Source organism: Penaeus chinensis, chromosome 31 (genome assembly GCF_019202785.1).
Source record: "Penaeus chinensis breed Huanghai No. 1 chromosome 31, ASM1920278v2, whole genome shotgun sequence".
NCBI classification, from domain to species: Eukaryota; Metazoa; Arthropoda; class Malacostraca; order Decapoda; family Penaeidae; genus Penaeus; species Penaeus chinensis.
The window spans coordinates 11,808,198-11,830,261 of NC_061849.1; the positions used below are offsets into that span (position 1 = coordinate 11,808,198).

The window sequence follows — 22,064 nt, forward strand, 5'->3', positions numbered from 1 at the left end:
TTCAGTGAGGAAATGAATACCGTAGTATTTACTACAGGTTGTCGAAAAAGACCTACTGTCTGAATGGCTTCCACTTCCTCCTCCACTCTCACTCTTCCTGCTAAGACTAGGTAGCCTTCATCCACAAGGTGCTGGTTCCAATCGTAGTACTTAGTGGTCTGTTTTGGAGCGAGACGGTAACGCTCAGCCCAGCGGAACAGGTCACGAAGAGTGATAAAGGACTGCTTTCCCTGTTGGATTTAAGAGCAAATTATCATACTGCTTTTACTTACTAAATCTAAATATTACAGATATTAAAATGATTAAGAGTATTTAGGGGGCTGTTCCAAGAGTGCAAAGGAGAGATACTCATTGATTGTAAAAAAAAAAATATCAAGATTTATTTCTAATTCACATATCAATTTATCTATCTATCTATATTATTTTTTTGTTTTACTTTTTGCAGTATTACAAACACAAGTAACATTTAAGGCAAATCCCTGCTAAATTGTCCTTAACACAACAAGGTGTTATCTCATTTTCAGCGCCAGATAAACTGAAATGTCTGTGGCAATACGAATGATTGTAACTTGCTAACTTACCTGGAAGACATTAGAACTCCTCCTCATGTTCTGTAACTCATGTAAGACAGCAACCATATTCTTGCTGTAGGACAAGGGGATCTCACACCTCTGATGTAAGATTATCTCTAACTCCTGAGTTGGGATTTCCTGGAAGTGCAGCTCGACAAACCTGTTGCGAAAAGCCCTGGACAAGACCTGAAATAAGCAGTACAATCTAGTCAGAAAGGGCAAAGACAGATTCATTATGTTATGTAACAAAACTGAAGAAAAGAAGACAAAAATCAGACAAGGAGCATTAACTGTAAATTACAAACCTTTCGACCACCATATAAACCTGGTGGGTTCTGTGTGGCAAACAGCATGAAATGAGGATGAGCTTTAATAGTTTCCTGCGTCTCTGGGATGAACAGTTCCCGGTTATCATCCAAAAGACGATTCAGTGCCTCTAGGACGTCCGTAGGGGCAAGGTTAAGCTCATCAAGGATAATCCAATGTCCATTGCGCATTGCATTAACAAGGACACCTGAAAGAGTAATATAGCAACTTCTGAACTATCTCTTTATGCTTTCTTGTAATCTGAATGACATTAATGGATAACAAAAAAAAAAAAAAAAAAAAAAAAAAAAAAAATCAAATCAAATCAACAAGGCTCTTAAAAGTACATAAATATAAGGAATACTACACCAACAGCAGCATTCTTATGTAACACTTCATACTATACCGTTAATTTAGTACAAAACTATTACTGACAACTTAAAAAAAAAAAAAAAAAAACAAGTCACACTTACCATGCTTAAAAACAAGCTTTCCACTCTCATCTGGTGCATATGAGCCAACATATTCTTGGAGATCTGTGTGTTCATGATTATTGATACGGACACAAGTTGTTCCTGTGATCCGTGCAAGGTACGTAATAAGGGAGGTCTTGCCAACTGAGGTCTCTCCCTGAAGCAGCACTGGAAACCTGCCAATGCTCACAACACGCACTATATCAAGCAGGTTCTTCTTCACTGTTTTTGTGATGATATACTGAAAAAAATAAACATATACAAAAAAAATTATAAATAAAATATATTTTTTTGAATAAAAAATATTAAATAGTTATAATAATAATAATAATCATCATTATTATCATCATTATTAATAGAAAAACCAGAATCTTCTAAATAGACAATTTGGGGCTATTAAAAATTGTAAATTACTTTACAGAATAAATTAAACCATGCCCCCTAGTAGGGATGCTGATCAAGACACCCCCCCTAATAACTATATAACTGCTATATAAATTCTGTATTCTGTATGTATGCAACTAAGTGAAGATTGACTACATATTACTCATTTCTCATCCAACCTCATCTCATCCACTGCTCATTTTAGTCAACCTAGTATCGCATCTAAAATAGTTGGTAGATATTCCACAGGCTCTTTATGATTTTCTTCTTTTAAGTTCAGATTAAATTTATACCATAATATCCACTTGGATAATCATTTGGATAAATTGATAAAAGCTTTCAAATGCTTCAGTGGAATTATTTTTTAAAAGAAATGCCTAGAAACAGTTAAGCTTGAAAGAAATGTGTGAAGATGAAATCTTGTGTGAGGTACTTTCAACTGATCCCAGCCTTGTAAAGAGCACAACTGCAAGCAGATTTTATGCTGATAGTTATAGTCAGACTGAAGTATGCCTTCATTTTACTCAGAAACCATACCTCTGTCTATAGACACTAAATTCCCAGTCTCAAAATTATAGTCTGAAGCCATCTTTTATCAACATCATCTTATTTTTTCTAAATAGTAATGCTACCAAGTAAACAAACATGCATTAAAATACTACTAAGAATAAGATGATTAAAAGAAACAATATAAAAAAAGATACTTACATTATGAGGACTCTGTTGTTCTGCATCACCAACTGGAACCCAAAAATCTTCCACCTTCACGGTTTCAATATTCTTTGGCTTCGCAATTGGGTCTAGTGGAATCTTGCCCTTAAGGCTGTTATATGTTTGGGAATCTACTCCCAAAATGTATTTCTTGATCAGCATCACCATGTATGCATATGATGGATTGTCTAACTGGGTAAGGAAAGACAAACAAAAGGCCTCATATAAGGACCTCTTTACACTTGAGCATGGATTTCTTGCAGCAACAGCCAGGGCCCTGCAGAGGGTACGCAAGCTGAAGTGTGGTTTGTGGCCCATGCCATCATTGAGCAACTTGACATTTGCTTCTCTTACATTTTTGTAGAACTTCACAATGCCCTCAATCTGTTTCATATTTGGTCCCAGCTGGAAGGTATAGATAGATCTACATTAACAGAGGTCTGTATATGCAAAAGTATTGATTCACAGATCAAATATATTTCTATTAGTACTGTCCAGCATGAAATAAATCTAAGAAACAAATACCAGTAGCTGATAAGTGAACATTACCCATAAAATCCAAGTTTACAGGGGTGCCACACAATATGTAATAAAAATAACATTTAAAATACTTCTATAATACACAGACATCAAAAATAAATTTCAGTTATACCTTCTCCAAATAGTCCTTGATGATGATAATCAAATCCTGACCAGTTTCTAATTCTTCCATGAAGAACTCTGTGAACCTATTTCTCAGGCCAGGAGGTAGTTCTTTCTTCCCAACATCAGTTGCTGGATTCATGCATGCAAACAGGCGGAATTCTGAGTGTCGGACAATGGGCTGTGTGTCCCCTCGCTCCAACAGAGTCAAGGAACCAGTTTTTGACTCTAGTAAACTTGACAAACACTCCAGGGTTTCAGCACTTGCTAAATTGATTTCATCTAGCAATACCCACTCACCTACAGACAGAATATTATACCAATGTTAATAATGAGACTAAGCCAAAGAATATAAAAATATCAACTCATCATAAATGCACACTCAACATTTATCAGAACCCTTATTCATACAAATAAATGAATATGTGTAATTATCAACAATATGAAGCACAACAATTCAACAAATTATACCAACCTTCTTGTATTGCCTTGATGAGAACTCCTTCAATAAATGAAAATGCAAATACATTCTGTGCTTGACTCACTTGCTCCTTCACTGTCTGCATTCTAAAACCAAAGTCTTCCCATTTACTTAACATCAGCTTAGACTGTCTAATCTTCTTTGCATTACTCTTATTCTTCATTTCATCCTTAATTTTTTTCACAGCCTTCTGATTTGTGTGAGACATTAGAGCAAATAAGTCATTCCACCTCTTGTTCATAAAGCAAACCATTATATGCTGAAGAAATGTGTTATTCTGCATAGCTGAAAATGTTTTGGTGAAAAGGTGTTCAAATTCCTGCCTTATTGGTGTCACAACTGTCTTCAGGTCAACTGGCTTGAAACCACCCAAGAGGTCTGAGGAATCACTTTGTTGATTCATGTTAATGACGCGTAATTTCTGTCTGGTCTGGTGAGCAAGATACTGCACAGCAGAGGTTTTGCCTGTTCCAGTCTCACCCACAATCAAGACCGACTCCTCATTTAATAAGGAAACTCCTATTCTCTCTAACAAAGACAAGGCAGGTCTTGTGAAGGAAAAGGTATACTGCTTCACTTCCTTCAGAGACAGGGAATCGTCACATTTTTTTGGTAGTTTCACACGTTCACCGATGGATATGAGCGTGTTAGTGAATTTGATTTCAGGCATATACTTCGTGCAATAATATTCAGATTCTGCCCGATTTCTGTTCATGAAGGATCCAATGTGCATTGCAAAGGTGAATTTTGCAGACTTATTTGGAATTGCAGCACAAAATACATCAAGAGCTTCCTGTAAAGTAAGAAAAATTTATTGAAGTAATTAAGCCAATATGTATGCATATACTGTTACAAAATATAATTAAACAAATAAAAAGAAAAGAAAAGAAAATGGTACCTGGAAAGCCCTCTGAGCCAAATCGCAATCCGTGTTCTCCATGTGCTCAGACACCCTTGCACACCACTTCATGAGGTCCCTTGTGGATACTAGGCGGCCAGACACCTTCACAGTGGTCAAATCTACTATGTTATCCTGACTTACATAGGACCTATCATCTTCGTGGTGTCCAGCAGACATCATTAGGTATGTTCCAACAAGCTTGTCTGTTATAGTCTCAAGGACAGGCCACCTGAACAATGGAAAGTAAAGATTACACTTCAGAATTCACAGGAAATATCAAATATGATTATTATAATGGGAAAAAAAAAAAAAAAAAAAAAAAAAAAAAAAAAAAAAACACATAAAAAGCAATCTTCGTTTTAAAAATCTATCTATAGGTTCAACTTCATGTGATATCCCTAAAATGAGATTTTGAGGAAATTACAAATAAATAATAATTAGTATTATACAACACTGAAAAACCTCAAAGTTATCTCTATTATTATTCAATTGAAATAATGAATAATATAAATTTCATATAACAATAATTATTCAATCTGCAAAAATCCCCCTTGGAGTACACAAAAAATAAGGAAAACACCAATGTATTTCTTTCTCTCTCTCAGTCTCAACACAACAACCAGGCAAATCAATAAAACAATCAGTCTACAATTTAGCTAAATTTAAGGTAAAACATCAAAGATCATTACCTGGTAGTCACAATCTCTTTCAATTCAGAATGCTTCAGCGTTTCCAGTGTAATCTTCAGCCACAGCTTCTCTAACAATCCTGCATTTCCACTGACCATCTTGGCTCCTCCTAGAGTCCGTCGAGTGGCAAAGAGCTGGAAGTCTGGATGGGCTCGTACATTTCCGTGACCTGCATCATGGTAGGCATCAGCAAAATATTTCCATTTAATCCTGAAGTTTCTCACAGGCCTTACACAAATGTAGTCAGTCAAAAGGACTGTCATTTCCTACAACATAAGACTCCATATATGGTATGCCTGTATTCTTTATATGCCCTACATTCACCATTGAAAAGAAATTCACTGAATGACAAAGTCCATAACATCAATACAATCCCTTACCTGGCAGAGGTAGTGTTCTCGTCTCAAGAAGTGGAACCAAGATAGATATGACATCCATAGGAGCATAATCCAGATCCTCTAAAAGTAGCCAGTAGCCTTGCGTCACAGCCTGAAAATGTAACGGTAAATGTAAACAAGATAAATCTAATCATTACCTTCAATATAATCTTTATTTATAACTTTCTTTTCAAACTTGCATTCATTAAACAATTGATTTTTAATTGACTGGATTGATTATTTCAATAGTTTCCATCAGATTTTCTCAGTCCATTCCCATAATTCTTAGCATAGTACAGCATTCCTAATTTTCCCTGGCCTTCCTACACTGACTTGATCCACAATATTCAACTTTGTTAATGTCTTTCTCTCCAACTGCTATAACTGTCTTTTCCACACATCCATACTACTCCTCATGACCTCCTCAATCTTAAGCTGTTTCCTCAACTCACAAGAGATTTTCCTATCCTTATGAAATCCATCTTGCAAATATTATTTGTTTTTAAGCCTTAAAGAATCTTTATCATAAATAATAAAGATTTGGATTTTAGACTAAATAAATAGTATTATCAACTATGAACACTAACAATAAATAAACTAAGAGATAATAACACAGCTGATGATATTACAGATACCTGTAAATAAATGTAAAAACTGAGTGTGCTCACCTGTGTTACTGAGCCTGGCCTCCATATAAATTCTCCAGGTGTCTGTGTACAACAGTAAGTTCCAAGGAGTGTCTTGCTGTCTGTTTGGTCTCCAAGCTGAACCTGTGATAAAAGAATTAGAAATCTAATAATATGTTTTCATATGAAGAACTAATTAGTCTACAGGGACCATAAAGTCAACCATCAGTATTTTAGGAAGAAAACCTAAAATGCAGCTTGCTCTTCCTTTAATTCTATCCCAGACAAAAACTGACATTCACAATCAAACCTCCTTTACCGTTACCCAATTAGAGGTTTCATTATCATGGCACAACAAAATATAAACAAAAAATTTTTTCAAACCTTCAATGGCATCAGACAAGCAATCTAGTCTCAAATGTTTCTCAATTTAAGACAGAGAAACACAATATTAAATGCAGCTTAAATTTTTTTAAAAAGTATACCCGATTATCCATTTTAAGATTAGATAACTCGATAAAATCTTCTGTATATCCGGAGCATCATGGGGCATCCATAATACTTTGCTTAGTAGCTAAGTGTTAGGGTATATCTTAGCAAATTTGGCTAGGAATGGCACACAATCAATGGTGCTGCACAGGTTTACACAGCGGCACAAAATAATGCAGTTATGACTTTATAAGATAAGATTCCATTCAATTTCTACTGAACATAATGGCTCACAATAATGCTGTTAGTAAGGACACCCTGTTTTGTTACTTCAAATTGAATAATTTAGTTAAAAAGAAATTCAAGTTATTTCGAAATAAATAGTCATAATATATATAAATATAAATGCTCAATTCATATGTACAGAAACATGCATATCAGTAATGATAACATGTGAACAAGACCTTTATCAACCTCATACCTTTATCAACAGAGGAGCTTTTGATCTTCCTGTAACGCATGCTAAATGCTCCACCAAAGAGGTCTTCCCACTTCCAACAACGCCTTCTATTAATACTGGATCACCTCTGCTTACAGCCAGTGCTAGACACTCAAGGTTGCGCCTGGTCGAAGGAACCTTAACTAAGCATCCTTCCTCTTTCTGAAAGGAAAATTACCACTACTATATAGAACTCGCCTCAAGGTTAACTCTTATAAGCCAACATTCTTGAACAATGCCAAACCAATAACATGACAGATATGAGGAATCTAATTCAGTGTCATATTTACCTGCTCCTCCTTGCTATAGACTGGTAATGCCACAAGCCCAACTGCAACAGTGTGTTGGAACTGCTGACACTCACTCATTTCTCTTGTCTCTCCCAATATTTCTGGTAACTTTGGTTTTGAAGTCAGGGTATTCTCTACAGACAAGCTAATGTGTACTTCCTCAGGGACATGCTTTCTTATTAAAGACTCTCTCTGCATTTCAGTCATTCTCGATGAAATTGCTATACATTGACACATCAGCCTAAAAGAAAAAAGAAAAATTTGTTTACTTTCAACTAACATTTCATCTTTTAAAAACAGTCTTCCCATTAACAAATACATATATTTGTGTAATAAATACAACTATTATTACAATTCTAAAACCATAAAGAAATGACTTCACTAACCATCGCACTTCTTCTGAACTGTGATTTAAGAATGGTAATATATCTGACCATTTCCACAAGTAAATCAGGTCTTCTCCAACATGCTGTAGCAATATGTATGTCGCCTTTGCTATGTCAACATCTGTAACACAATGCTTCTGAAGCTCGTGACCATTTTTGAGTTTCTTTTGTTTTGGTTCACAGGAATTTCCTTCCTGCTCATGGAATGGTGCAGGAGCACTCTGAAAATACTTGAGTACAAATCTGTAAAAAGAAATATCAAATATAAAAACTTTGAGATTTATAATTTATATATCAACAAAATTTAGAGGGTTAACTAAAACAAATGAACTGTGAACAAAATAAAGTTGAAGTTCATTTTCCTAGGTAATATCTGTATGCCCACACTTCACATCAGTCTTTGACCATCTCCATTTGCCTTTAGTCATGTATATAATGCTGTAATTTTTTTTGTTTTTTGTTTGTTTGACAGTCCATGAGAATATTGTATACATTGGCATAGGGACTATATATCATTATAGATATTCTCACCTGTTGACATCATTGCTGACAGTGACAAGCTTGCTAAGACTAACACAGAAAGCAGGATGTGCATCAAGTTTCTTCACAACCTCTGTGGCATGAGAGAGCAGCTCCAATATCCATGGTCGCAGATTTGCTCCAACCAGGAGAGTCAAGTCTGGGTCTAAGAGTGCCGCCGCCACTGCACTGAGCACCTCATCCCATTGGTTTTTGTCCCACTCCTGAAATGGAATGAGAAAATATTACATTTTCTGGCATATGCAACATTTAAAAAAAAAAAGAAAAAAAAAAAAGGGGTAGCCTGATATATAAAATGCAATGATCTTTATCATGTATAGAACTTACTGAAACTGCTGCTTCAATTAGCATACTCTGAATCCTTCTTCCTTAAACCAATAAGGACTTATTAATCATACAATTAAAATCCGATACAAAGACTGAAATAAATGTAGATATAATATATGCACCAATTGCTTTCAGTGTTTTCAAAAAATTGAGAGCAGAGGCAATTAACAAAAATAAAGACACTTTAATGAGCACTCTTGTACCAACTTGTGAAATTGCATGCCCCTTAAACATGTCATAACAATACAGCAGACCTACCAATAGTAGAGGATAATTTGATAGTACAAATAAGGCTGAGATATCCATAATGACTTGCTTACTACCTCAAAAAGGCATCTTACAATAGCATCCACATAAAAAAAAAAAAGTACCAATCACATACCAATCACATACCTTGTAAGCTAACATCATGGAACAAGGGCTAACTCTATTTGTACAGCCCCACAGAGGGCTATATAGGTAAAATAGACATATTATCTTCCAAGATCATAATTTCAAATCAAAAAGCAACAAAATATATTAACAAAAAGAGGGACAGAATATACTAAATGAAAATGAGACATGAACACAGACACTGCCAAGGTCACTTGTGCCCTGCCTCCGTTGTCACAATACTCTCAAGTTGATAGGCTTGTGTATTTAAGAGTGTTGGAAATTATATGGTATCAGTATTCAATGTTGGTTTACAGTCAATATTTGTGATAAAGGGTGACAGCTCATTATGTGGTCTCTCATCCCCTAAAATTACCTATTAGCTTTCTCTCATTTTTACTTTGCAACTTCCCTAATATACTTACTACCCTCTCCATATTTCAAGGCAAGTATTGGCATTAGAGAAGGTCTATAGTAGGGCTACAGGTGTGCACTGTCCTAGATTTTACTGGAAGTTCATTACCCGTAAATATATGTAAAGCTTCTAACAAAGACTGTCATTTTGTGTGGCAATTTTCATGTGCCATTTCTTTACAACATTTTAGTGTTTTACCATGATATTTCTGGCAGAAGAATGCCCTCCACAATGTATATCAGTTATTAAGTTTTAGATTCAACAATTTCATTTTTACAAATTCTTTCATCTTCATATGTTGACTTGAAATTGGTAATATTTTGTCTCACACAGCTATCTAACATTGATTTTTTTTTCCAGGTTTCATGGAAAGTTGTTGTTATTTTCTATCATAAATGACCAGTTCAGGAAATGAGTGAAAGTACTGGTGATTGTTAACCACATGAACACACCCCTCAGAGACTAATTAGGTCCCTATTACTTGATGCAACCACGGGGACACTCCTCGGAATCCACAAAAAAATCACTGTAGAAATTAAACTCCTACCTAACACAAGGCACCTGCAGCTCCCCCTGGGGGGCTTCCACTCCCCAACCACCAACCCAAGAAACAGCAAATTCACCACATACGTACAGCAGGATAGAGCATGAGAGAATCACCTTTCCTCCTCAGTAGAATCTATCAACCAGTTAATTCCTAAATTATATATTGCCATGTTTGCCCCACATCTACCCTGCCACTCCCCAGCCCCTAGGCAAGGTTGGGAGGTGGCAGCCCCCCAATAGGGAGGGGGCAGGGGGCACAACCCCCTGCATTCAGCAGTACAAGGTATTACCACTATATTATTATTAGTTTTCCCTGGTACCTATCTTGCCATCCCCTGCTATCGGAACCAAGAATGTGGGGGTTTGGCGGGTTCCTCATGAATGTGTACTAGAGGGTGAGAGGAATCAATTGGTTATGCTAAGCAATTATAAAAAATACCATGATATTTTCCTGCACAGATCATTTTATCTGTCACTGAGTGTAGTTTTTTCCTTCTCTATATGACATCTTCATTAGATCTTACTTATATTACTACGGCCATTAAGTAAATGTAGATCAAAGTAATACATGTTGCACATCTTTATCAACAAATTGCAAAGGCAATGGCATGGTTGGAATGTGTCTTAAATTTTCTCATTGAATCAATTATAGGCAAAGTTTACCTTGTATCATATGGCAGCATAAACTCAAACTGTATCTTAGTATTTAAGACAACCATATCTTGGTATTTTGGACAAGTAAACTCTATACATGCTCACGATTTTCAGTTACACCACATAGCAGTACATCAAAACCAAAATTCCTTGTATCGCCAACCCAGCTGTAATACCAAGGGATTTGTGCCGACTCAATCATCGAAGCTAAAAATGCCCCAGTCAAGAGCATAAATCAGCAGTACGGTTTCATTAATTCACCATATTATCAAAATTAATGTCACTACAACTTACATAATTGTATCGGCAAAATTTAACATATAATTTGTTATTGGCAAGGAAATGATGAGATCACACCTGCAACGAATTCAACATTACACCACATTATGATCATGAGAGCTTTAATACACAAATAATAAAGGTGTGACTCTCATCTAACGCTTAATAGGCAATACAGTATTAATAATAATAATAAAAAAAAAAAACAGTTTTAACCTCTAAAACCAGCATAAGTATTTCCTCTTTAAGGGACATGGCATGGACGAACATCCTTCAATACTGTGTAGAAAACAAGACAATGCATAACAATTACACCACTCACCTCAACATCCAAGAACTTCTGGAAGGCACCATTGCACTTTTGGTCAATCTGCGAAAGAAGTGTTATTTCACTGCGTAAATTGACATCCTCGGTCTCCATGTCAGCCCACGTCCTCTGCACGCGAGACAGGGAGCCACCATGTGTTTTGGCTCAAGGCTTCACACACTCTCGGTCTCTGTCACACGTGATGGTTGGGTTTTTATATTTCTTATTTTGTCAATTATTTTCAAGGCTATATTTTTAGTCTATATATTTTTGGTATTTTGTTCTCACTTTTTTATTTATCTTGAGTTTGGTATTAGTTTATGGATTTGCTTACTTTGCTCGTGCTAAGTTGATCCATGTTGCGTAAAAGCACATTCTTCAGAAATACTTTACCGATTATCTAAATAGGTTTCACATAATTTTATATAGTTTATTGTGTGATATAGTATAGTATTTATAAACTATTATTTTTTTCTCAAAACATTGTAAGTGCCATAACCTTATTTACTGAGTTCGAATGTGTAAGCGACTTCTACTTATGTATATTGGCAATTTTGTCAATTTATAATTTTTTTGAATGATTTCTAGTGCATTTGGTATATCAAAAGTGTATTCTATACGTAATTGACACTTTTGATAGTACTTTTACATGGTGTAAACATTCATTGTGTTATTTATACATCACTTCATAAGACAGTGCCAATGCTTTGAGATTTCCCCTAAATAATTGTCTAGGGAATCTTTAAATATATTGAATACTCTCAATTTAGAATAATGTAACGTTATATACAAAAATAATTTAATCAATAAGTATGAAAATCATAACCACTGTCTTAGAAGTCCCCAGTAAATCCATCCTTCGAAAATATTGAGGAACTAGTGTTGACTGCATAACATCACCGACGGGGAAATTTCTTAGTGGAGGTGCAAGTAGAGAAGGGAGTACGCAACTATGGCTCTTACTGGTAATACTTCAATTTATTTCTTGTATCCTATTGATAGTATCCTTGCTAGAGTTTATTACGTGTTCAGAAGACTCCTTTGCAACACATGTATTTGATGTGAAGGAAACAGTTGCTGCGAAAACCTCTTTTGGAAGACGGTCACAGAGTGCCGGATAGATCAGCTGTTATGTAGTAAAGTTTACAGTCAATGAATTGTTTCATTTTCAGGAATGAGTAAACATTTGAAGTGTAGCGTTGTTATTAATGTTATGTAACTAATGTCTCTCAATGGATTAGATGGTTTTATGTATCGTAGATATGGTTAATTGAATGAACGTGAGCTGTTTTTTTTTTTTTTTTAGCAGTAGACATTGTTTGCCACAATTTGCGTAAGTACTTTCTCTGTAGTAAGGCTTTCTGTGCGGTTATTTTTATCATGAAATGGCCCTTTAATGATATATAGTTTCAATGATGCTAGGGATACATACTTCTATACACAGATATAGGTACAAAATACAATTGAAATACTTCAGAAGAAAATGGTGCTATCTTAATGCCCGAGATGAACTCCATAAGATTATATGACAAAGTGCATGGAATCACAGGAATAGGATAGGTTAAAGCACTAGAACTTAGTTTAGCTTAATCAAAGAGCTATCTCCCAATACCCTACAATTTGCTGCTCAGTTGTAGTGCCTGCTCCCTCCTCTCTGAGAACATTTTCCACAATTTGTTGTAATTCTGTACAGTGGGGATGCACATATCTGGGACTAAATCCCCCAACTCCATGTCACAAACTTTATTCAACAACCTAATTTGCTGTGCCAGAGTGTCTGAAGGGAGAGTTCATACGGGGCTCCACCCCCCAACACCCCCCGGGGAAGATTGTCTTGGCCTTGTTATGCACATCAAGATAGAGCTGAAACTTTAGAGCACTGAGTGGACGAATCCTGTGAGCGGCTCTTTTTGCCATTTTTTTCTTTTACTTGTGGTGTTAGCATTTGTGTCTGCAGATGATTTCTTTCACCGAGGACTGCCACTTTTTGTCCTATACAAGAATATCATCTTTAGCTTGCCGTAGCTTAGTGCGTCTATACTGTAAAGATTCTAAGATACGTATAATGGCTTTTGAAATGAGATTACGTTTAGGTAATTTATAAGTTTTGTTCTACTTAAAACCCTTTTAGACTTCTTGTAAGTGGTAAAGTCCAATTCAGTATTTATGTCATGTATTAAACCATGTATAATCTGACAAGATAGAGCTTGGACTGGCACCTTCATCAATAATAAATTGCTGGGAAGTCTTCAAGTTGCACCATTCTAGAATAGAAGAGATTTGTTAGCTTTGTAAATATCATCTACATATTTACCCCACAACCTACTCTATGAGAACTGTATATACACTTGGATTATTGTAAATGAATTACCAAACCAAATATGGATACCCATTCTCCTCCCTCTTCCTCTCCCTCTCTCCTTCCCATATTTTTTATTATTTTTCCTTTTTCTTTCTTTTTCTCACTCTGTGCTACTCTCTCTCTCTCTCTCTCATATCCTTTTGTCACTCTTTCTTCCATTAAGTCATCCCTTTGGTTTCTTTCCCTCTGTCTTTCTGTCTAGCAGACATCATTAGCTTCTTTGTCCAGTGCTGGAGTGTCTGAATCTCCTGGCTCAAACTGATAGGATTCCACTCTACACTTACTTAGCTACACATCGGCCTCTTTTATTCCATCTGTCAACATCCACAAAACAAATTAAAACTGATATGAGAAAGCATTAGTTGTGATCTGTCAAAAGGAGTATTAACATTGGCCACTCACCTGCTGTGATGTCATCAAGCCATCCTGCATTTTTCTGAGATTCACCCAGAGTTTAGTAGCTTGGTGTACTTTAAAGGTGATTTCCATCAAAATTATTTGTCAGAGTAAATTCATTAGTTGATGGGTCTTATCAGATGATACCAGTAAAATGGATCTAGGTAAAATTATGTTGATTTATGATTTATTTCCCTAGATTAAAGGAAGGGAAGCTAGATATATTTTAATTTAGAAAAGAAATATGTATATGCAATAAATCTTAGTTAATTTGGGATGTGACCACTGATTTTTGAGGGTCTTTTACATTATTTAAATTCTAGATGTGTTGTTTGGAATCAATGACCTGTTCAGAAATTTAAATTTTTTGAAGTCGATTGACTCACAGGAAGTACTTGTTATGATGTAAATAAGTGCACACAAGTTGTCATTTGTCCTTTCTCCCTCCTACATCCAACATGCACATACAGAATAGATGCAAAACTTAATAAAAAATAAACAAGAATAATAATGAAATTTGCACTTGAAAGTACTTCTTAAATCATAAAGTTATTTTTAGTTCCTTGCAAAAAAAAAAAAAAAAAATGCTATTCTCTTTACAGTTTGGCGCGGCAGCGTACCTCAGCTCTACAGGGCTCTCAGTGGAGCAGTTTCAGTAGCTGCTCGGCAACAGAGCACAGCACCCCAACCAAGCACTGCTCCTGCCAAGTACAAGCCATATTCACCCTTCCAGAACACATCAAATGCTGCAGAATTTGCAGTTGCGAGATTAGATGATTTGCTTAACTGGGGACGCAAGGTGGGTACTTTGTCTGCAGTTTAGAAGAAAAATCAAGTGTTAGAGAATCATTTGTAGTTTATTTTCTTCAGAGGTTAAGCATTGCTCAACATTTTTTATTTTGCCGAGGAAAGGGTGATTTAATAGAATTGTATAATTGATAAAAGCAAAGCAAAGATCAGGAAAACATAATGGAAAAGACGAGATATTTTGTTCTGTATACCAGTAGTTTATTAAGGATACATCACATATTTATAACATAATAAAATATCCTGAGAGCCTACCAAATGTGGTTACTTATATTTTATTCATTATTTTAGGGTTCATTGTGGCCCTTAACCTTCGGGTTAGCATGCTGTGCTGTGGAGATGATGCAGTGTGCTGCAGCCCGGTATGATATTGATAGGTTTGGTATTGTTTACCGAGCTTCACCTCGCCAAGCAGATGTCATCATTGTGGCTGGTACACTGACCAACAAAATGGCTCCTGCCTTGAGAAAGGTTTACGATCAGGTGAGTACTTTTAAGACATAGAAATTCAGTTTTCATTTCAAACATCAAGATCCAGTTATTTTTATTGACTTGATTGCCTCTGTTTCCTACACCAATGAGCTGATATTGCTAACTCTAGTAGTTAGATTCACATATGAATGTACAGAGAAAAGTTATTGTGGATTGTAATAATTGTTGAATAATTTTTAGAAAGGAGTTTGTGTGATAACAGTGCTGGATGATTTTCAGATGCCTGAACCCCGTTGGGTCATCTCCATGGGTTCCTGTGCTAATGGTGGAGGCTACTACCACTACTCGTACTCTGTAGTCCGTGGATGCGATCGTATTCTCCCCGTTGATATTTACTGCCCTGGCTGCCCCCCAACTGCTGAGGCACTTCTCTACTCCCTCCTCCAGCTCCAGCGCAAGGTTAAGAAGATGAAGACCTTGCAGATGTGGTACAGGAAGTAAAGGAAATATACAGGCCACCTTTCATTGCTCTTTTCATGATAGAACGACAAGTTTAGCATTAGGTATATGATGTTGATTTTTATGCTCACTCCTGTACATAAGGAAATGTTTGGTTCTGTCAAAGGATTAAAAATATGGTGTTTTGGTGAGAATTATATGCCTATTTCCTTTATTAGTTGGTTGTACTATAACAAAAATTACCAACACAGTACTGTGAAGTTGGTTATTATAACATGTATTAGAACTTGATATTTGTAATATTTAATTATCCGAAATGGCAAAACTGTATATATTATAAATATTAATTATGAGAATAACTTTTATTTCCTACACCAATGAAATCCCAAGTATTCAAAATTTATATGGATGGAATTAGTATGATGTATATGTGCACCACCACATGATCCCCCCAATCCCATGCCTGTTGTTGCCGTGAGGGGGGGGGCTTAGGAAATGGAGACTGGGACCCAATGCTGGGGATCACCCTTGCCCTGGGCTCTGCACTTGATTCAACTACTTTTGCATGGTCTTTTCCCTTTTTCCTTTTAGTTTCCTTCTCTTCTCTAACCCTTGTGTGGTGCAGCGGTAGCGTTCTCGTCTAGCAATCTTGCTGACCTGTGTTCGAATCCCACGCAGCCAGTGGATGGTAACCCCAGCAATTCCTTGCACACAGGGGATACCTTAGAAGCAAAATGAAACAGACACCATGTCACACCAAGAATATCCATTGTTACAAATGGAATAAACTAAACTAACTTTCCACCTTCTAAGGTGTGAGAGCTGTGTTAAAAGGATTAAAGGCTGTCTTTGTGCCAGTCATGAACAGCCTGTGGGAGCCATGGGCAAAGTATTCTCATTTAGTTATTTAGCATTTGCCCCTCCAGGGGACCCTGGGGGGTGGAATATTTATCTCTAGGCTTACCATGGTCAGTAATGAAGACTTTGTACCATTAATGGAGGCATTAAGGGTTCCCCTTTATCAAAAAGCCCCACTGATTTCTCTCCTTTGACCACGACTCTGAACAAGGTTACTACTACCCCCTTCTCAATACCTACAATCACATCAGCCAAGTCCAAATCATCCATCCAGGTCAGCAATCAGTCTCAAGGAAACATTCCTCCTCTCCCAACATCCACTACTACATCTCTTCCACCCCCACAACATCCTCCCACATTTGTAATGTAGTTGGTTTCCAGTTAGGGTCTGTTCCACGATGAGCTATTTTAAATGCTTTCTTGGCAAAGACTCAATGAGAATGTTAGATGAAGATCCATTCTTCTTGCCATATAGGAAGTAATGACAAATTCATACAGACAAGTGAGCATTTGAGTAGCTGTCTTCTGTGGTGCAGAATGTGATGGCCAAACTTTATCGGCGGTTCGCGCCCCGCCCAGGCGCGAGAAGTTGCAATTGTCGCCTGGAGGTTACTGCTGTGACTGGGCACCACGGCGGGTAAGGACGAAGACGAGTCAGCACCAGCTGACACACGTTAGCGAGTCGGCATTAGTCGACACAGGCCGGGCTCCCCTCATTGGCATAGCCCGGGCGAAGCTCAGCTTCGCATATCGGACTTACTTAAACTTTATCAGATAACACTTTCCCGACACCTTTAGATTCAAAGCTTTTTCATTCCAGCTGAAGAGTCAATTGTTGTAGGCTGACAAGGTCATACAAAATGGTAGACCTGAATATGATCCAAGAAATTTATTACTTGATATAGGTCAATTTAAGGAAAAGCAATATCATGGCGATTTCCTAACTCTTACATAATTGCTGCAACAGCCGAAATAAATGAATGAACAAGAATAGTTTTCCTAAAACTTCTAGCTTCTCCCTCACGTCTCTTAAAGTGAGTCATGATTTGAACAGGTAAGACTGGACCATATTTCATTTTATCTAGGGGAATGTTTTTTTTTTTTTCTCTTGCCATGGAGAGTACAACAAAGCTAAACAGTTTTAGAGTTTTTGAGTCCATATTAGATAGGTATTAGGACTCATACCATGCTAAGGTCAATATTAAGCACCAGATCTCACTAGTTCATTGGTCTATCATTCAGTGGACAGTGAAAAATAGCCTGATTTTAATTTTAAATGTGATAGGCCATTTAACAACCCTTCAATTTAAAATGTGATAGGCCATTTAACAACCCTTTTGCAAGATTTACATAGGGAATATTTATAGTGATGTTGAAAGTATGGCAGTTAAACTAGTTATTTTGTATTGTTAGATTGAGTTTCTTATCGGTGTGGCATATCACTAATCCAATGACATTTCATGACAAATATCGTAATTAGTAGGTAGAGTAAGCAATAATTCCAAGTAATGTTTGATATTCAATAAATAAAGCATATGAGATGTCTGTCTATGTAATCAAAAGGCAAATGAAAACATGTAGAGATGTAGATGTTTGAACGGCATAATGTAAACTATTCTAATTAGAATTTTGGGCAGAAGTTAAAAAATATATATTTTATTTCTTTTAGAGTGTCCTTCACATAGAAATGGCCATGTCATTGTGAACTAAATATGATTGTTGTCATATACTGTGTAATTACATAACAACACAACAGGAAAAAAACACAATGGAGGTTGTTCCATTACCAAAGACACCTTCATTTCGAAAATGCTACGAGTGTGAAGTTTCTGAAGTAAAGGCATAGGTCACCATTGTATCACCATTTTCTTAGGAAAACTCATTCATATCAGGTGAAATATATGCTTGTTATGTAATGCAGTATTATATTCAAAAGGTGAATATTACAAATTATTCAACATACTGATTACCTACGAAACTAACCTCTGATTAAGATTTGATATATAAGTTTAATGAATCACACCACCGGAAACGCGCTGTACATTTCGATATCCACACATTTATCGTTATTATTAGCAGTGATAACGATGGTACTATTACTAAAAAGGAATGATAAAGTTATCCTTAACATCGTACTTAGTTTTTTTTATTTTTATGATAATAATAACCATAACAAACATATGTGTGTGTGTGTGTGTGTGTGTGTGAGGGCCGGATTAAACCCTTTGGAGGCCCTAAGCACTTAAGACTTTGGTGCCCTATATATGTGTAATTCAAAATATAAACATAATAAAACACAAAATTTTATCTTTCGAAATTAAACAAAACTTAACAATAAGAAAGAAAACAAATGTTTTTATGTGTATACTTTCAATACCATTTGAAAAGTTTCCTGCTTTTTTTTTAACCACAAAGCTTTTGATCCTCAAAACTGATCTTAACCTAAAATCAGTACAACTTTCCGGTTTTGATTTTTGAAGGGCAGTGAGTTCTGTATAGAGTGATTACTCATTCTTGCTTGATGATAGATAATGTTCGCGTAGGATATTCAACGCTGCTCTTCCTTTGTTTTGCGGCATCCCTCATGACCAATCGATAAGCTTCGGTCATCTAGAACCTGGATCATTTTTGCATATGCCTTCTTATTCTTGACTTCATCTGGTGGATCAGCTTTACCAGCTTCATTAGGTGTTGGACATACCGTATCGAATAAATCCTTTAGTTGCAGATACGCTAAAAACTTTGCCTCCCACATTTCGTACTTTGAATCGTCTTCGTCAAATAACAGACGTTTATTGGACCCATAACCTGTCGCCAAGGTGCCGACACTCCACTATCAAGCACGATTAGAAACGATATTCATTGGAGAAAAATGCAGTCAACAACACCATGGATTTTAGCCGGAAACGGAAGTGAAGTTTTTTTGGTTTTTTTTTATAGCAAAAAATAAATCAATAGTTTTAGATGGAGACCAATAGTGAGTCAGTCATAGATTGGAAATACGGTTCCAATCCAACAGTAGGTACTATAAAATATTATAGCTATGCAATGTGCTCGCAATGAGTACCTACATATGGAAATATGTACACACATGACCGTTATATTAATTAAACTTTAAAGGATTGAACAGAAATTAACTTGTTTTTATGAGATATAAGCGAAATTCAGACTTTTCCAATTGCAAAGTTTTCCAGTTTTGCGATGAGTAAACTCTTCCATTGACGATCGAATCAGCTTCCCCACAAATTAACTGTTTTTTTTTTCATTAAATAATAGCGAAAATCGCTCATTGAAATACTCGACCTAGCTGGAAGAGTCGATTTTTCCAGTGCAGACGTCCAATTCAGCTTTCCTGTTGTTAGGTACGTAGCATAGAATACAATATGCTGTGTTACCTAGATGGTATCTGAATATTTCAATTTAGGTACGTTTCATATTAGTGATATTTAATTAGTTATTTGGTGCCCCCATTCCCCCCCTTGATGCCCTGAGCAAGTGCTTATTTTGCTCAATGGTTGATCCAGCCCTGATGTGTATGTGTGTGTATATATATACATATATTTGTATATATATACACACATATAAATATATATAAGCGTCTGTCAATTCACTATTGAGAGGTTATTTTGGCAGTGCCACCCTTGCCTGATTGGATGCCTTTTCCAATCAACGGCGGTTCGGCGCGCTAACACTTGTACCGCGGCGGCGATTTCCCCTACGACACCTGCGTTTGACTTCTCGAGACAACATGTAATTTCCTCGCTGTGAGATCGGGTTCAAGCCAGCAGTCGGAGCACAGGCATTTTTACGACCACCGCGACGGGGTCGGAGTCCAGAGCTCTAACCACTGGACAATATATATATATACATATACATATATACATGAATACATACACATTTATATATACACATAAACACACACACACACACACACACACACACACACACACACACACATATATATATATATATATATATATATATGTATATGTATATATATATGTGTGTGTGTGTGTGTGTGTGTGTGTGTGAGTGTGTAATATATGTTTGTATATATATACACATATACATATACATGTGTGTGAGTGTGTGATATGTCGTGGATATACGTGCACACACACACAAGCATGCGTGTATGTGTTCCGAGTTCAATTCCCTGTCGCGGCGGTCGTAAAAATGCCTGCGCTCTGACTGCTAGCTCGAGCCCGAGAAAACGACATATCGCCTTGAGAAGTCAAACGCAGGTGTCGTAGGGGAAGTCGCCGCCGTGGCACAAGTGTTAGCACGCCGAACCGCGGTTGAGTAGGAAGGACATCCAATCAGGCAAGGGTGAAACTGCTATATAAACTTTCAAAAGTGAAGTGAGAGAGGCCTATATCCTGCAGTGGAATGAATGGCTGTTAAAAAAAAGAATATATATATATATACATTTACATATATATTCATATATATGTATGTGTATGTATATATATATATGTATATATATATGTATATATATATATATGTATATATATATATATTCGTGTGTGTGTGTATGTTTAGAAATATCAATTTTATATGTATACATGTTTATATATATATATATATATATATATATATATATATATATATATATCGTGTGTGTGTGTGTGTGTGTGTGTGTGTATTTGATATATATATATATATATATATATATATATATATATGTGTGTGTGTGTGTGTGTGTGTGTGTGTACACATACACACATGCATACACAAACACATACACACATACACAATTATATATATATATATATATGTATATATATGTGTATTTCTGTTTGTGTGTGTGTGTGTGTGTGTGTGTGTGTGTGTGTGTGTGTGCGCGCGCGTGTGTGTATGCATGTTTCTATGTATGCATATATGTATTCGTATATATAGTTGTATTATATATACATATATATATATATATATATATGTATGCATACGTATATATAGAGATATATATAAACGTGTGTATGTCACACACACACACACTCACACACACACACACACATATATGTATATGTGTGTGTGTACTTACACTTACATACGTGCAGATGTGGTCTGGGTTATCGACCAGACATTACTTTCCTTATTCACACTTCACTTACATGCATTTAGTTCATACATTTACATTCGAGGACAAGTGTGTCTCCACCACCTCAGCAAACTTTAAGTAGGTATGGAAGCGAGCAAAAATACTTTTGATCGGAAAGCAAATACGTTAATGCTAACGAGATGCGTTTGAATGGGAACAAAATATTCCTATTTCGATTTTTACTTTGGCAATTATTCACTTGATATTACAATGAAATAATGAACATCAGAAGTTGTATTTTGACGTAATAACTTAATAACAGATAACTAATTATTGAATAAACAAAACAAATCAATCAGAATCTATTTTTATCGTGCATAGTACGTCGTAAAAAATGAAAGAAAAGAAATGCCTAAATAACACGCCACTTCATACTTGTGGCACCCATTCGAACGCGGGAGGGCAGGGAAATTGTATTCATAAAAATTGTATCTTCGCATTTTGTA

General features: G+C 36.1%; 2 protein-coding genes across 2 annotated transcripts in view; one reads left to right on the top strand and one right to left on the bottom strand.

The window, feature by feature from the left end:
* The window catches only part of LOC125041885 (midasin-like), a 28,277-nt gene extending 16,916 nt beyond the window's left edge, over positions 1 to 11,361 (bottom strand). The window contains 16 exon segments of the mRNA XM_047637263.1: positions 57 to 230; positions 582 to 758; positions 878 to 1,086; positions 1,352 to 1,592; positions 2,444 to 2,851; positions 3,099 to 3,388; positions 3,564 to 4,362; positions 4,468 to 4,699; positions 5,160 to 5,328; positions 5,540 to 5,648; positions 6,205 to 6,306; positions 7,073 to 7,252; positions 7,381 to 7,621; positions 7,767 to 8,009; positions 8,298 to 8,509; positions 11,222 to 11,361. Coding sequence (XP_047493219.1) covers positions 57 to 230; positions 582 to 758; positions 878 to 1,086; positions 1,352 to 1,592; positions 2,444 to 2,851; positions 3,099 to 3,388; positions 3,564 to 4,362; positions 4,468 to 4,699; positions 5,160 to 5,328; positions 5,540 to 5,648; positions 6,205 to 6,306; positions 7,073 to 7,252; positions 7,381 to 7,621; positions 7,767 to 8,009; positions 8,298 to 8,509; positions 11,222 to 11,320 — 3,885 coding nt within the window. The 5' untranslated portion in view covers positions 11,321 to 11,361.
* A 665-nt stretch (positions 11,362 to 12,026) lies between these two features.
* On the top strand, positions 12,027 to 16,015 carry LOC125041780 (NADH-quinone oxidoreductase subunit B-like). Its single transcript, XM_047637064.1, has 4 exons — positions 12,027 to 12,171; positions 14,567 to 14,763; positions 15,063 to 15,254; positions 15,483 to 16,015. Exons 1-4 carry the CDS (start codon positions 12,159 to 12,161, stop codon positions 15,702 to 15,704), a joined length of 624 nt encoding a protein of 207 aa, XP_047493020.1. The 5' UTR covers positions 12,027 to 12,158; the 3' UTR covers positions 15,705 to 16,015.
* The last annotated feature ends 6,049 nt before the right edge of the window (positions 16,016 to 22,064 follow it).

What these genes read in the sequence shown, in the direction of transcription:
- LOC125041780 (XM_047637064.1), top strand. An exon ending in TGCTTAACTGGGGACGCAAG is followed by an intron (nt 14,764 to 15,062) that starts GTGGGTACTTTG and finishes TCATTATTTTAG; the next exon opens with GGTTCATTGTGGCCCTTAAC. An exon ending in TGAGAAAGGTTTACGATCAG is followed by an intron (nt 15,255 to 15,482) that starts GTGAGTACTTTT and finishes GATGATTTTCAG; the next exon opens with ATGCCTGAACCCCGTTGGGT.